This window comes from Perissodus microlepis, chromosome 19 (assembly GCF_051167445.1).
Source record: "Perissodus microlepis isolate ML-2025 ecotype Zambia chromosome 19, ASM5116744v1, whole genome shotgun sequence".
Lineage (NCBI taxonomy): Eukaryota > Metazoa > Chordata > Actinopteri > Cichliformes > Cichlidae > Perissodus > Perissodus microlepis.
The window spans coordinates 7,291,040-7,307,976 of record NC_140479.1 but is presented as its reverse complement, the minus strand read 5'-3'; the positions used below and the strand labels follow the sequence as shown (position 1 = coordinate 7,307,976).

At 49.0% G+C, this 16,937-nt stretch overlaps 2 protein-coding genes across 3 annotated transcripts; one reads left to right on the top strand and one right to left on the bottom strand.

Annotated features, from left to right (window-relative positions):
- The first annotated feature begins 5,153 nt into the window (after positions 1-5,153).
- On the top strand, positions 5,154-12,630 carry fbxo34 (F-box protein 34). The gene is made up of 2 exons (XM_084915397.1): positions 5,154-5,264; positions 9,038-12,630. The coding sequence occupies exon 2, from the start codon at positions 9,045-9,047 to the stop codon at positions 10,941-10,943; it is 1,899 nt and encodes a 632-aa protein (XP_084771523.1). The 5' UTR covers positions 5,154-5,264; positions 9,038-9,044; the 3' UTR covers positions 10,944-12,630.
- jmjd7 (jumonji domain containing 7) lies at positions 5,264-16,797 on the bottom strand. Of its 2 annotated transcripts, none has more exons than XM_084915404.1 (9): positions 16,694-16,797; positions 15,772-15,925; positions 15,445-15,583; positions 15,248-15,365; positions 14,451-14,507; positions 14,228-14,323; positions 14,074-14,150; positions 13,523-13,682; positions 5,264-6,327 (listed from the first exon to the last, which is right to left on the bottom strand). In XM_084915404.1, the coding sequence occupies exons 1-9, from the start codon at positions 16,740-16,742 to the stop codon at positions 6,257-6,259; spliced, it is 921 nt and encodes a 306-aa protein (XP_084771530.1). In that variant the 5' UTR covers positions 16,743-16,797; the 3' UTR covers positions 5,264-6,256. The 2 variants fall into 2 exon arrangements, with proteins under 2 accessions (XP_084771530.1, XP_084771529.1); XM_084915403.1 differs by lacking the exon at positions 5,264-6,327 and adding an exon at positions 13,008-13,393.
- Between the last annotated feature and the right edge of the window lie 140 nt (positions 16,798-16,937).

Below are 16,937 nucleotides of genomic sequence, written 5' to 3'. Positions count from 1 at the left end.
GTTTTATGCTTATTTCTGTGTGCTTGAAAATGATGAGCCTAGTTGAACCACGACAAACTCTTCAAACAGGAGTTTTAAAACAGCTGGGGTCATCTGCAGAGGAGTGAGTGAGCGTTACCAGAGACCGTCTTATGGCCTCTGACAGCAGAGATGTCAGTGCAGCATTTAATGCAGCTTCAAACAGAGGCTACAACTCAGCGTTGGTGTTACAGGAAAAGCACTGGAGTGGCTGAATCTTCCAGTTTATAGGGACGAGGATCAGGGCCACTGAAAAAAAAAGCGTGGACGTATTTTTTTAAAATCAGAATTCTGAGAAAAAAGTCTGAGTTCTGACACTTTTTTGTTTCCTCCTCTTGCTTAAGTTTGTTCACGTAAACAAGGAATGTTTTTTACACATAACAGCTATTCACGAAGCTCCACGGGGTTATGTTCTGGGAACAACACTTTTAGAAAACACTGCATATTTTTCATTGCTGTGCAGATGATACCCAGTTTTATTTATCACATGACAGAAACGCTCAGCCTGCAGTTCCTCTAATGTCCAGCAGGGGCTCCAGCGGTGAGTCGTCCCTACAGATTCCCATGTTAAAATAAACATGTTTACAGCCTAATGTAAGAAACTGGTCCAGAGAAGTTTCCCCTTCATAACAACTACAGAGAGGAAGAATGGCATCGTGGCTTCAGAGCCTGGCAGCTTAGTGACAAGCAAAGGTTTTGGATTCACATTTAAATAAATTCATTTTCCTTCCATCCATTTACTTCAGCTTATCCAATTCAGGGGGCCTGGAGCCCATCCTCGACCCCATAAGGTGAGAAGCGGGGTTCGCCATGGGTATTCACATTCACACCTACCAGCAGTGTGGAACTGACTGTTGGGGGTAGCCGGAGAGAAGCCGTGCAGACACGTGGGAAAACATGCAAACTCCAAAGAAAGAAATCTATGACGGACTGTCAGAGCTACATTCAGGAACAAATGTGTCCCTAGTTCTCCTACATACACTCGAAAAAAATAGAATTACTTTAAAGTTAGCGTGTCAGCACAGCCAGTAGCTCTGAGGAAGAGTTTACCTGAGTCATTTACAGAGGTGGCAAGAGTACAGACTCTCTTTACTTCTAATACATAAAGATTTTTTTAATGTTTTTATGGATGATGCACTGATTGGAGACCGCTTTTAATAATAATAACGGATTGCATTTATATAGCGCTTTTCAGGGCCCTCAAAGCCAAAAAGTAGGCGGTAGGTGAAGTGTCTTGCCCAAGGACACAACGAGTGAGACTGTCCGAGTCGGGGCTCGAACAACCTTCCGGTTACAAGACGAACTGCCAACTCTTTGAGCCACGATCGCTCTCGTACCTGCAGCAATGACAATAAAGACATTCTGATTCTGATCAAAAATACTCCAGTAAAAGTACTGAAGCAACTTTTTCACTGAAGTAAAAGTGAAAAAGTACTGCTCTGAAGTATACTCAGCGTAGGAAAGTAACAAGTAGGTCCTTGAAGGACAATTCTACAGTTACAAAGGAAACTGAACCTCGTGCTGTATGAAACAACATTAGTACATGAAAATACAAATATTAATCCAATGTAATTCTGTGTGAACTCAGTTTGAATCTGTTATGTAGGAAACCCGCACTGACAGAGAATTAAAAAATAACAAGTTTCTGTTGTCAAGATTACACAGTGTGACTTCCCTCCACACCTAAACAGACTGTGCACAGTCACAGTGGACTGTGGATTCAGTGGGTGGGGAACCCGAAGATCAGTGTAATGATTCCGTGTGGGGAAAACAATCAAACTAACGATCATTTCTACTGAGAGCTGCAGAGGATTGTGTTGGTGTGCAGGCTGTGATCAGCTGACCTGCTGCCTCTGTGGATGTACACCTTTAGTCTTTCGGGTGAACTCCGTGGCTTTTCAGTCTCAACACGTAAAGTGTAAAGCACGGTCCGTTCTTGTGAGGTGCTTAGCACAGACCTGGAACCCTGCTCGGATTCAAACCCGGGACCTTCTTGCCTTCGTGCCGTTGAGCCATCATCGTCCATACTGATGAAGCGTGTCGGCCCTCTGGGTGTCGCTAAAACCGAACCTACATGTTGTTGATGCTCAGGACTGCTACGTCATGACGCACAGCCGCAGGTTGACGTGCGCGTGCTCGATCGGGAGCTTTACTATGTAGTTAGGTGAGGAGCGCGCACCTCCGTGCTGTGTTTAAGCGTTAAACAGTTTAAAAGTGGGTCCACGCACCGGCGAAGCGAAGGCACCGACAGCAGCTGGGCTACGGACAGTCAGGACACCCCGGACCGGAGGACTGCATCGTCTGTGGTCGCTGCCAGCGGAGCTCCCCAGTGGACGGGCTCAGCTTCCTCCTTCAGGTCAGTGCGACCCGCGGCCTCTTCTCTCCGAGAGTCCGCGGCTCGGGGTCGCTGCTGGGTGTCGGTGTGGGGTGGAAACGATCCGATCTCCACCCGCAGCGTCTCCTCAAACTTCCTCCGTGCCCTCTGGAGTGCGACGTGCCGCTACGTCCTCCTCTGCTCCCCGCTAGTTAGCTGCAGACGCTAGCTAGTTAGCCAGGTGTTTAATGAGAGCGAGCGGCTGCAGCTAGTAGCATGCTAACTAGCGCTGCGGCAGCGAAGTTTGTTTTCGTGTAGCTCGGTTGTTTGTTTGTAAACAGCGCGCGGGACACTTTGTTTACCGAGTGTTGCTGCGGGTGTGGCGGAGCTCCAAGCCGCTCCCAGCTGGGTTACCGATTAATGTTCGCCGTTAGCAGGGCGGAGGCCCAGGAGGGTGGGAAGTTTACAGGCTGTTAGCTGCTAGCTGTTAGCCTCGGAGTGCAGACTCAGCAGCTGGCGGTCGGTTTGGCCCGGGTCTGTCCCGGTCTGATCTGAGACTGAGCTCCCACAGGGTCTAATGCCCTCATGATGATTATAAAATCACTTTAGAAACACACATTTCTCTAAACTCTGTCACACCCTGAGATGAGTCAGAGCCCACAAACACTCTGTGTGTGTGTGGACGTTATCAGCTGGTGTCTCTGTCTTCAGCCCGTGGAGATCACAGCATGTGAGTGAACACAGTTTTTGTGATACTCGCTCCTCTTCAGGATCCTCGGGGTCTTCACAGGACTTTGAGCCTCTGCTGGAGAAGCCATCAGGACCTTGTTCCTCAGCAGCTCCCTCCTCTGCTTGTGTTATACCTGACCACTCATATAACCTGTTAATGTGGTGCTTTCTTGGCTGTAAATGGACTTTAGTCTCAGGGGTGTCCTGGTTAAATAAATAGAAGAATCAGTGGCCTGAAACACAGACCTCTGTGATTCGTACAGAATGTTTTAGGCTCCTGATCAGTGACTCAGCACTAAAGATACTAATGATTAATCACTGATCTAAAGAAGCTTTTAATTTGAAGGCTCAGGACAGATCTGCAGTGTGACACAATTTATTTGGATTCTAATCAACTTTTTGTAGAGATGTCATACAGATTATTATCATGAATGTTACAAATGTAAATGAGGTCACGTGCCTGAGCGCTCCTGCTCACCCTGAAGGGAACAGGCGTCGGACGGGCTGGGACACAGTTAGGACGCCACTCGGTGGACGGCAGCATGTCTTAGAGATGAAACCATAGGCAGATGTTGGTGTTTGTTTATCTTTACCTTCGCCGGTGTCAGATCAGACCTGACGGCCTCAGGCTGCTGGATCAGTGTTCCATCAGGGGAAGGTGGAATATAAAAAAACTTCAGTATCATCGTAAAATCCCCAAACAATCAATAATCTCCTGTTAACACAGTAAATAATGAGGCCTGCAGTGCTCCAGCATAAGCTCGCTGTCTGTTCTTTAATCAGAGTCAGCATCTGGCTCATTAACAAAGCTTTGAAATGATCCCTGTTTAGACTGCCTCGGCTCGTGTATTGATCCTGATCAGGATCCATGTCTCTGATTGGTTCACGTCAAACAAAAGAGAAGGAAGCTGCAGATCCAGCAGCAGGAGGTGGTTTCAGGAGAGGGAGGAGGGAAATGCCTCCACTCCACCCCAACCCCCGCTCGGGCTCCTCGGTGTGTGTGTGGTTAATCAATCAGCTGATCGGTAATCATTTCTTATCATAATCTTTGACGCTTGAAGGAACAGAGTCAAGAAAGAAAAAGAACAAAGTGTACTTTATTGATCCCCGTGGGGAAGTTCCTCTCTGCATTTAGCCCATTCACTCAGTGAAGCAGTGGGCAGCCATTGGGCGCCCGGGGAGCAGTGTGTAGAGACGGTACCTCGCTCAGGGGTGCCTCAGGGTAGCTGTTCAGGGGAATCGAACCCCCGACCTTCCGATCATGGGCCCACCACTCTACCTACTGAGCTATCCCTGCTGTCCTTTTTTTACGTGTTGAGCAGAAAAGGGTGAAAACGTGAGGCTACAGGACACCTGCAGTCCTGTCACACCTGTGCAGGTGAGCAGGTCCATGTCATTCAGGTTTCTCCTGAACTCTTCCTGTTGTGGGAGCAGGAAGCACCTGCAGATCGTCTCAGCTGGGAGACGTGGTGGGAATTAATCAGCTGTGAAGCTGTGAGGAGAAATGGCTGGTCACTAAACTGTCAGCTTTTATTTTGAAATATTTACAGTTTCCTGCTTCAACAGCACAAACACACACCAGTGCGCACTCTTGTGTTTGTGCGCCTGTGTGTGTGCTGAACACACTGTGACCGGCTCCTTATATAGACAGAGAGGACAGAGCTGGCAGCTGATTGGCTGTCAGGTATCATGAGCTGGTGTCTCACTATAGACGCAAGCTGCAGGTTTGTCTGATGTACGGCGAGCTTTACTGGAGGCTGTGAGCTCGCTGCCGCTCCGCGTGTCGTAAACTGACTTCTGGCCCTGCTGGTTCACTCCCAGTCCTCCCAGTCTGAGTCTGCATGTCTGGTCCAGCTGTTGTAGAACATGTTTTCATTTCATTTTGAAGATATTGAAGTTTATGAAACTGCTTACGGTGTGAGGATTATACACCTGGGCCGTGGCCTCAGGTGTGTGTGTGTGAGTCACTGATGTGTTGGTGTGTGCTTGTTTTTTCCTGCAGGGTGTGTGTGTGCGGTCACATCCTGACTCCTTTGGAGACCTTGGCGCAGGAGAAACAGCGCCTGGTTTAGCTTCCTGTGTGGGAGGAGTCAAGGCGAACGTCTGAGAAATGTGAAGCTGAAGGATCAGCGGAGCTGTCACTCAAACCAGTACCACGCCCCCCCCCAGCACCTCCACCGGCCAATCAGCACACAGAGTGGAGGTAAACACAGTTAGCATTGTGTGAAAGTGACGCAGAGAAACACATGAATACAACTCCCAAGATGCTGTGCTACAGATCAGAGCTCCGGGTTCTGATTCTGGATCAGTTTGTTCACATCACCACCTCGGCAGCCATCTTGAAACACCACTGGGCGGCTGTTTTGAATCTAAAGAGCTGACCGGGACATGAATACCTCAGAAACGCTGCTGATGACACAGCTGTGCCTCATCCCTCGCTGCATGTGTGTGACCTCTGACCTCCGTGTGCTCCCAGCGTGTTTTATACCTGGCTCTGATTGGCCGCCCTGCTACGGTTTGTGTAATCCTAATTGTTCTCAGGCGCAGTGCCGACGGCCTGGAAACCAAACTCCTCTCGCTCAGAAACCTTAGCTCGTCTCGCTGTGGATCCGCGTCTGATTGGATGAGAGCCGACTTCACTGCTACTGTGTTCAAACGGGCTTTTTGTTTCTGAGCACGGTTGTGTAACTGTGACGTGTTCGTACAAACACACCTTTTTCACGGGTTACATCATCACTGAGGTCATCCTGCAAACCCAGAGCTCTGAGTGCGTCCTGCCTCTGTAAGCGTCACGAGGTTGTATAAGCTCTGTGCACGCGGGACACTTCACACGGAGCTGTCTGCACGGCCCGGCTGTATTTGCAGGGTTTATCCAAGCCAACTTTATTTATAATGGGCTTTAAAACAGCTTTTATCTGCTGGGAAAGCTGTTCTCATGGCGATGCTGCTGCAGTATTAAAATCCTGCTTTAAATTTATGAATGCGGGCGTTGTCTCGTCACCTGTGCGGGTTCAGTTCAGAGATGAGTCCAGCTGAGGGGTTCAGACATGTCCTACTGGGAGGACGCGCTGGACACATAACGTCTCTCAGCTGGCCTGGGAATACCTCGGTGTTCCCTCAGATGAGCCGGAGGAAGACTGTTCTCCCAGAAAGAACCTGACATGGCCGTCGGGGAGCAGGAAGGTCATTCTTCACTCACAGCTGTAAACGTGATGGCGCTCCTTTAATCTGTCTGGTCTCACCAAGGTTATTATCGTTAACGAAAACTAGAAGTGAAAAAACATTTTCGTTAACGGAAATAAAAACAAAAAAAGGAAAACGAACTAAAATTAACTGAATTTATAGCAAAAATGTGTTTAGTTTTCATTGATGTGTGCGTGTCATACAAGAGTCAAGGGTGAAAATGAAGTTTAGTTTCCAGATTTATTTCTTGCTGTGTCTCATTATGCCAGCAGGTGGCAGTACGTTAGTCGAGTCGTCTGTGTCGCTGCTCCGTCCTCGCGCAGAATCATGTCAGGAAAAGTCGGGAGAAAGCGCCAGAGTCCAATTTGGGATTACTTTGAATATGACTGTGTTTTGGATAAAGCAAGTGTCTTGTAGTGGAAAGAGACAAATTATGAGGGACATTTCTCAAGGGAAAAAATCCCACAAACCTTAAAGTGCACTTGAAAAGCTCACACAAGAAGGCTAAGCTAGCTTACCTTGAGAAGGTAAGGGAGCACACTCAACCCTCATCCCCAGAAACAGAAGCTAACCCCAGGCAAGGCAGCGTGATGCATCCCGAGACAACAGGACGGGGATATCTACATAACTGTGTGAGTCAATTGCCTTCAAAAAGTTTATCAATTCACTTGAACCAAAATTACGAACACCCGGTGCTGCAAAAGTTAATAGTCTCATTGGGGCCAAGATATACATTTTATAGTTGCCTGGTATCAATGGTTGTTCATCTGCCTTTATTTATTTATTTATTTATTTATTTATTTATTTATTTAAAGGACCCATAGGTGGGAATGTGAGTTGTCTGTCTCTGCGTGTTAGCCCTGCGACAGACAGGCGACCTGTGCAGGGTGCAGGGTATGGTAGCTGGAATAGCAACATACCCAAGGATGAGCAGAAGAGCATGACTGATATGATGAAACTGGGATTTTGTTACACTTAATTATTGCAAACAAAACTAAAACTATAACTGAAACTAATCACAACTAAACTGAAACTAAGGATTTTCAAAAAAATAAAAACTAAACTAAACTAGCAAACAATTGGTAAAAACTAATTAAAACTGATATAAAATTGAAAATCTGAAGTCAAAACTAAATAAAAATAAAAACTAATGAAAATTGCAAAACTATTAAAACCCTGCATCTCACCCTGAACAGCTGAGACGCAGGCTGACAGGGAGCTCTGCCGGTCATGTGACTGTTGGTCAGGTGACATGGCTTCACTGAAAACTAGTAATGATCAGCGCCGGGTGAGATTGACTTTATTTATCCCAAATGTTCAATAAACACAAAAAATGAAATGAACGGAATAAAATCACTGAAAAAGAAAAAATCCTCATTAAATTAACTTCCTAAGACCCGAACTCTTCCACGGCAGCATTTTTAATTTCTCTTTGATATTTGGGCTCATTGGGACCTGATGAATGTAAAAACAAAGAATTACAAGATTTTTTTTACCTGATTTTTGTTTCTAAGAAAAATGAGAGCCACATATGAGGATATTCGTTTAAAAATTTGATAGAAGAGTAGCAGTATAATGTCCTCGTAAGTGGATCTCAGGCCCTTGTAGAGCAAAATTGAGTATTTTAGTCTAATTAACCCAAAATGTGATGTCCACATATGTGGACGCAGGTCCTAGGAGGTTAAATAAAGTCCCTGTGAAGTAAAATGACTCATTAAACACATTCAGACAAAATTAGAGTCAAAGTTTCTCACTCTGTCTGTGTGTGTGCGCACACAGATTGTTTTATCCTCTCCAATCAATAACCGATCATTAACATAATCAGTGTCCTGAACACGTCGCTCACATGCGAGTCCATGCGACTGATAGCTGAGAGCATGAAGCTGTCGAGGTTTCCTCCACATCTGTGCGGGCGTGTCTGCGGGCTCGGGCCCAGCCGAGCGCTGAGGTAATGCTGCTGCACCGAGCCTTCGTCATGATGTCATCCACCACCCAAAACGTTAAAAACACGTGTTTCTGCACATGCTCGGTACATGTGGTCAAGAAACATGAGGAGGGCAGGTGAAGAAGTGAAGAACAAACGAATCCAAATGATCCGGTTTAAACCTGCAGTTCCTGTGACGCCCACAGTGAGGCAGTGTGCACATCAAAGGGAGCTGAACATGTTGGTTTTTGGTCTCTGCAGCTGACTCCCCCCCCCCCCCCCCCCCCCCCCCCCTCCATATCAGCTGCCCCAGCTGCCCCCCCACCACCAAACATAACGCAGCAAGCTTTTCTTATTCGCTTGAAGGAGGAGAGTTACAGCAGCCCCCGGTGGGCGTGAGAGGAGCTGCAGTCTGTCAGGGCGCTGACCATAAACGCACTTATGAGTTTGTTCATTACTGAGGCGAAAAGGTGCCGCCTTCACCTGAGTAACAGGAAGTCCATGGGCCTCCTCCACGTCCCAGTTTTACGAGCAGAGGCAAAGTGTTCCAGTAAAACCAGTGTGGCCCTCCCTCTGACTAATAAGGCGTTCTTCATGAGGAGGAGAGGAAGCCTGACCTCAGATCAGCTCTGACGTGATCTCGTGTTGAAATGTTTACACCACGATCGGGTGATGAAATATCTCAGAATCACCTCGGAGAGAGTCTGACCTGCTCTGATCTGAGACACACCCACAGGAAACACCTCTAACTGACTTTTATTTTGAAAATCTGAATGCCAAACATGTCGATAATTTCCTGGGGTCTTTTATTTTGATAAGTCAATATCTCGGTTGGGTTTTAATCATATGACCTCTCTGTCTCCCCACAGGACCATCATGCACCTGAAGTCTTACCCGAAGCTCGTTCGTTCAGAGCTGCGTCTCGATGCGTCCGGCGTTCAGACGGGGACGCAGCGGAGCAGTCTGTTCGTGAGCCAGCAGGGGGGGCTGCTCAGGACGTACACTGGTGACCATGGCAGCAGCAGCCGCTTCCCATTCAGTGTAATCTCCACCAACACGCTGCGATGCCCAGCAAACGCCATCACAAGCAGCATGACGTCGCTCTGCCTCAAGACGCAGTCCGGCACCACCCTGCAGCACCTTCCACTGCTGCCGCCAGGCTGTGAGAACAACACGCCCAAACTGTTCCAGACTGCCGCTGAGGATGCCGACACACCGCTGGATGTCTGGACCGTCATCAAACCCGGACACGTCCGTGAGAAGATCGCCATCTTTGTTTCAGAGAGGGGACGAGAAGATAGCGCCGGAGGTGGTGAGTGTGCTGCGAACAGCAGGGACAGGGCGCCGGCACCATGCACCAACTACAGCGTTGGGGCGGGGTTGTCACGAGCTGTGAAGGCAAAGGGCAGCTGGGATGAAAACTGTACCGCCAAACGGCGCCGCCGGTCCGGAAATACCCAAAACCTTCAGCAAGACCAGAGAGCTTGTGACCTCAGACCTGCTCCGCAGTGCCCGGACTCCAGTCAGCAGTGTGGTGGCGAACTGGGGACAGCAGAGGAGGCGGACCCGAAAGTGTCAGTGGTGGACATGGTGGCGTTTCTGGAGCAGAGAGCGAGTGAGCAGCAGCTGGACTCCAAACCTGTGCTCGCTCTCCAGAGGAGCTGCACCACCATCATGCTCTCCAGAGCCCCGCCCACCAAGCTCAGGGACGGCTCGGAGCACAGGGGGGAGGAGCCAGAAAGCGTCCGAGTGTCAGATATGGTGGCAAGACTAGAGTCTGAGTGTCTTAGGCGGCGGGCAGAGGGCAACCTGTCACGTAGCAACAGCCTGCGGAGGACAGCGGGGCGTGTGCTGCTCGCCGCTGCCACAGGTCACAGCTCCACCCCCAGCCAGCCTGCGTCACCATCACCTGCAGCTCAGTGTCTGAGCAGGGAACCAGTCGGCTGTCTTCCGGCCTCAGCTTTGACCACGCCCCTTTCAGGTGAGCTGGTCAAGTCGGAGGAGGCTGCAGGTGTGGAGAGGGAGCGCACTGTAACAGAGACTCACCTTAAGGCCCCGCCCTCTGAGTCTGAGGAGGAGGAGCCTGTGCCTGGCTTATTGTTTTTGTCTCCAACACCTGAGAAATGCGAAGACTCCACCCCCTCCCCCACACACTCCCCCATGCCATGCCACAGAGCCACCTATGTGCTTCAACCTTTTAAGCCCTCCCCCTGCAGTACTGACAGCCAATCAGAGAAGACTAGGAGGAGAGGAACTGAGGATGCTGGCATAGTTGGCAACCCTGCCTCGGCGCCTCTGGTGTGGCGTGCGTCGGTGTCACAGGACTTCCTTGAGAAGCGTCAGCGGCTGCAGCAGCTGCTGGAGCCGCAGCCGTACCTGACGGCGCTGCCGCACCACCTGCTCGTCAAGATCTTCCTACTGCTGCCGACGCAGAGCCTTGCCGCGCTCAAGTGCGCCTGCAGTTACTTCAAGTTCATCATCGAGAACTACGGCGTGCGGCCCGCTGACTCGCTGTGGGTGTCAGACCCCCGTTACCGTGACGACCCCTGCAAGCAGTGCAAGAAGCGTTACAGGCGCGGCGATGTGTCGCTGTGCCGCTGGCACCACAAGCCGTACTGCCAGGCGCTGCCGTACGGCCCAGGGTACTGGATGTGTTGCCATGGCGCCCGCAGGGACACGCCCGGCTGCAATGTGGGTCTCCATGACAACCGCTGGGTCCCGGCGTTCCACAGCATTAATGTGCCCATCTACCGCAGGAGTAACCATGACGACTGATTGTGAGTGTGTGACGGGCAGAGGCTGTTTGTGCTCTTTGTGTGTGATGTCAGCAGCGTCCAATCAGAACACTTTCACGCAGGATACCACGCCCACAAATCAAAAAGCCATGGAACTTTAAGCTGGATGATGTTTAGGTTAAAGATCTGGGCGAGAGGGCGGGGCGAGAGGGCGTGGCTTGAGTCTGACAAACAGCTGCTGCAGCCATGATGCAATGGCAGGCCGGTGCTCCGGCAGACGCAGTGACTGATTCTGATTATTGATTGCTGATCGATTAGATGTTTGAGCGTCTCCCTGCGTCTGACGGAGCGCTGGCCTCGCGGCGCCCCCTGCTGCTCACCCCTCCCCCCACAGCCTCCATGCTCTGATCTGCAGATCGATATCGCTCACTGATCAGTGATCAGGTTTGGAGGAGGAGTCTCAGCCAGGACTCTTCCTCACTGGCTGGTTCCTGATCATCGTATTGATGAGGCTGAGTTATCGATAATATTTATTCAAATTCAGCCTTTATTCATTTAGTTTTACAAACAGGAGCCGTATCTTCAAAATAATGCTGCGAGCCGTCTGACTTCCACTGTGATGTCACGTCCTTAATTAGAGCTAATTTGCATCTCAGAGGGATTGATTGGTCAAAAGGCCTGAAATCCTGAACTTTATTGATCACGATCACCGACAGAAAAAAAACTTCCTAACCGTGGGTTTCCTTCAACTTTTAATTTGAAAACAGAAGTTAAGTAAACTGCTTCATGTTTTTGCAGAGATGTATGACCCGATAATTAGATCTTTTTTTTTTTTTTTTACACAGGAAGGGGTGGGTCTAACTGGTTAGCAACAGCTGAACTTTCAAAATAAGGGCACACAGAGTTGTCTGATAGCAGCATCAAAGCGATGAAAAGTAAAAATATGACTCAGCAGCTGTCCGTCTGAGCAGCGTCTGGTGGGACCAGAGCAGGTGGTCATCACGCGTCTCGCCCCCTTGTCCCGTTTCCTGTCGTCAGAAACTTATAAATATATATTTCTTAAAACAGATGAAACTTTATTAGTCGGACGTCTGTAACCATGACGGAAATCCACCTGACACCTCCACGTCTGCACCAATCAGGATGGCTAAACTTTCCCTCCACCTCCCTCCCTCAGGGGCGGAGCCTAAAACAGCTGCATGGTCAATGTTCCCTCTGAGGTCATGCGCCAGTTTTTAAAGAAACTTTGTTTTATCACAGTAGAAGAAGTTTATTGATCATCATTATGTCTGATTGATTGGCCCAGCTGATCAATCAGCTGTTCAGGAATAATTGTGGGCGGGTCCTTGTTTTGACTTGTTTAAAATAAAATTTGGCTTCCTGAACTTTCTGCAGGTTTATCTGACCCTGTTATCCTCTTACTGATCGATCAGCTGATTGGCTTATTGATTAAGCTTCATCTTTTTGATTCTGAGATGCAGAGGTTCCTGATGATCACCTGACTGATGGAGGCTGAGAGATGGGTGAGTGGGTGGAGCTTCAGGGGTCGACGACCTCTCTGTGCACCTTGTTTGTTTACATTTGAGTGTTTGTTTCCTGTGCGATCAGCTGATTGATAATCATTGATGAATCGAGGCCTTGAGCGTGGAGTCGGTGATTGAGAGTTTTAGAGTGTGTCGTTTGTCTGCTCCGTTTTTCTGTGCTTTAATAAAGAGCTTTTTTCATTGTTTCCTGTCTGTGTCGGTCCTTCCTCCCAATGCACGCACGGCGGCAAAAGCACCATCAGCCCCCAGGGGCGCAGCGGGACAGGAAGTAGGTGGCAGATGGAGATGTAGAAACAAAGTACCTCCTACAGGAAGAACAAGGTTGTTTCTGTTTCAGGACATTAAAGTTTCTTTATTTGTTTTCTATTTTATTCTTTTTATCGCCATTTAGTTTTCAGGGGGAGGGGAATTTATTTTTGCCTTTGCTGTCGGGGCCGCGGTTTCTACAACGCTGCCAATTCGTGTGTCACTAGCGGGAATGAGCTCGTTAACTTCTCGACCTTCGCAGGCAGCGGCCGTTCAGGGAAAGAAACTGTCAGTAATTCAAACGTTAAACTCACAAAGAGAAAGTTTGACTTTTATTTTTATTGATCCGCAGCTCGTTCAAAGGCACTAACAGGAAGTGGAATCAATCCACTCCAGGTGAACGTTATTGATGAAGTTTTCAGTGACAGAACAATAAAGTTTATTGTTCTCAAAGTGAATAAAGAATCGTGGGAAACCATGGCTGGGCTGCTGATGACGACTCCAACGATGAAGGAGAGGAGCTTTAGTCAAATGTATTTTCTGACCAACTTTGACCTACAAACACCACAGAAACAAAACTTCACTGGCCATGTGGCACTGTCGCTGTGATGTCACGTGGACCTTGTGACCTCACACAGAGCCTCCAGCAGTTGAAAGTAGTTGTATTTGATGTCGTAGTCCATGTCATACCAGAAGTTCACTGCAGACAAAACGGGAGCGGACGCGTTTAGTGTGAACGCCTCAGTGAGATTATCTGATCGATTATCTGCTCGTGTCTGTCCATTATTGATCAAAGTAAAGTTAAACACAGCGTGGTACGTTCAGGTACCTGCGATGCAGCCGTGTGACTGCTGTACGTGGTGGAACCACAGCGACGGCAAGTACAGCATCTCTCCGGCCTTCACGCTGCAGTGGAGCGGCCGCGCCCGCCGGTACTGCGGGTACCGCTCCAGGTCAGGGTTCAGTGGGTCCAGAGGGATCCACGGGACCTGGGAGGGGGAGTCATGGAGGTGTGTGTGGTTTGAAATGAGGTGATGAGACTTCGGCTGCGTCCACACTAGCCCGGATAGATTTGAAAACGTGGTTTTCGTCTGAAAACGCTCCGCGTCCACACTTTCAGTCGTTTTCACAGGGTTGTGAAAACACTTACGTTCCAGTCCTGCACAAAACTGAGTGAGAATTAAAGGAGCTGAAGAAAAGCTATGCAGCATGTACAAACTGATTTTAGAAAGTCTGCGTTGTGTCCAACTACGACGGGACAGCTCCGTCGTGTTTTCAAAACGCTGCGTCTCGGTGTGGCCAAAACTGAGAGAAAACGTTGCGTTTTCAAACGAAGACGCATTAGTGTGGACGTAGCCTTACAAGAAAACCTGAACGCACCATCTCTGAGTCACTCTGATCGATGACCTCGAACTCGCCGTCAGCTCTCTGATGGTAAACGGCTGGTTGGAACAAACCTGCGGAGATAGTTACCATGGTTACTACAGGTGGATGGTTATTGCTGTAGAGAAGACTTGGTGGTTGCCATGGTTACCATAGGGGATGAAAGGGCGGTCTGTGGGCGGCATCAAGACAAAGTGTTTCTCTCCAGAGACGACGCAGTAAAGATTCTCGTAGTGATCTTTGTGCACTGAAACACAGGAACACGCATCAGCATCACCACGCCGCAACACGTGTGTGTGTGTGTGTGTGTGTGTGTGTGTGTGTGTGTGTGTGTGTGTGTGTGTGTGTGTGTGAGATCAAGGCGTGGGTCTCACTGGAGGTGATGGCGTTCGCCTCTCCGAGCCAAAAGTTCACAGCGTCCGGCAACTTTCCTGAAAGGAGAAAACAGTAGGGTAACAGTCAGATCAGCTGGTGGTCAAACTGGGGTGGGTCCCCCTCTGGGTCACACAGTTACTGCGGCAGGGACGACAGGAGGAGAAACATGGAGGGCAGTGTGTTATTCAAAAGCGGGGAGGGGGGTCCTTCCCTACCATGATGATTTATTTTCCTCTGTAATAAAAACAGCAGCTGCTGGATCTGCTCTGCTGAGCTTTTTGATTTAGTAATTGATTTTAATTTCATTCAATAATTATTGTTATATCATAATAATTCGATTTCTTAGTGAAGGTTACAAATGATCTTCTTATGGCCTCTGACAGTGAACTCATCTCTGTGCTTGTCCTGCTAGACCTCAGTGCAGCGTTCGATACTGTATTAGAGCGTATTGCAGTATTAGAGCGATTAGAACATGCTGTAGGTATTACAGGTACTGTGCTGCAGTGGTTTGTATCATATCTATCTAATAGACTCCAGTTTGTACATGTAAATGGAGAGTCCTCTTCACACACTGAGATTAATTATGGAGTTCGGCTGGACCTGTTTTCTCCCCAAAGGTGGAGATGGAGAGACCAGTTGACAGGAAACGCACTGAAACTGCTTCCTGTGAAGATCACCGTCATCACGCTCACAGACTGGATTGTGATGCTCTCGACTTCCTGTGATGTTTGTGGATTCTGCAAATCTGTGAGAGACACTCTGATTGGTCAACATCGCGGACAGACTAACAGCTCACCGAGTGCCGTGCTCATCCAGGCAATGTGTGGCTGTACGTCAGCAGTGAGCTCGGGCAGCTCCTGCAGCAGGTTGGAGCACTGCTTCTGGACATAAAAGACTCCGCCCCCTTTGTCCACCTGCACATTCAATCAAGACAACTTTATTAGTAAGGTGGCATTCATGCAGGGCCATTCAGACAGCAGCGTGCAGTCTCACCTTCCCCTCGATGATGTCAAGAACAGAGGAGAAGCTCATCTGTCTCTCTTCAGGCATCACGAATCGATCTCCATTTACCGCGTCGGCGTAGCCATTTGGAGTCACTGCCACGCTTATGACCTTTGACCCCACCTTCTCCCTGCAGAGAAGAAAACGATCATGTGACATCTACACCTGACGAGGACAGCTGAGCGCCTTGGAGCCTGAAAATGATGATGCACGAGCGCCACAGGATATCTCTCTCTTATCTGGATGAACTAATCCTGACTTCATTTATTAGGAGCTGACCTGTTACCATAGTGACAGGGGTGGGCGGAGCTTGCTTACCTCAGATAGTCAGGGCTCCACTTGGACAGGGCTGGCCAGTGGCTGAAGGCGTTGCGGATGATGCAGGGCTTGTTTGGAGCGATCCAGTCACGGTGGAACTGCAGCGGCTCAGGTGGCCCGTCCAGGTAGGGCACCGATTGGTTCAGGTACAGATCTGAAAAGTAATCAGTGATCAGCAATGCTGATTGATAAGCAAACACCTGAGATACATGGGTGGGTGGGGCACTGATGTCAGCATCGGTCATTCATATTATAATCACGTGAGCTTATTTCCTGTTTGCTCGGTAAAACTACATGATCACACCTCTAATGACAGTCTGGAGAACTCTAAAGCCCCGCCCACACTCCACGTGGTTGGTCACGATATTCCAGGTTCACAAGCCGACACAGACCAGTAAGGACAGCAAGGGTCACCACGGTGACATTTAAGCTGAAACCATGGAAACGAATGAAAAACACATCTTACCCACCCACTCAGCAAAGTCTGCCCTGCAAAAGGAGGCCCCACCCCCTCAGTCCAAAGTCACTGCCCTCCATTTTTAATCATCCAGACCTCATTCGCTGACCTCTGACCTCTGCACAGCCTCTCAGCAGTGGAAGGATCTGCATGTTGTCAGGTGTGTTTAAGAGACCAACGGCATCACGTGACAGGAAGCAGACGGCCAGGTTAGTTATTAATCTGCTGATGGGTGGGTCTGGATAGACAGTGTGTAGTTTTATGACCCCTCCCCTCACAGCAGGGTAGGTGTGTCACATGTGTAATTCAACCAAACAGGTAAACATCAAACATTCAGCCCGATGACGAGCATGCGCCGTGAGCCGCTCTGAGTCGGATCTACTTTCTGTGGCAAAAGAAATAGTCCCAGAGCCGAAGCTGTCACCTATCTGTGATCAATGCTCGGATCGGTGCTGTGAGCCTCACCGTGAGCCTCCTGTGAACACTCGGCCAGTCGATTCCTCACTGCTTCCATCCTGCAGCTGACTGATTAAAACATCAGTCGATCGATGATCAACTCCTCCCCTCAGCAGCGACAATAACTGTCTCTATCGATACGTTTATCATCAATACTGCTGATCGCTTATTTCCAAGCAGCGTGCTGCCATGCTGATTTGTTTACTTCCGGTGAGCATGCGCAGAGATTGAGGGTTCCTGCGCTGTTTGACGT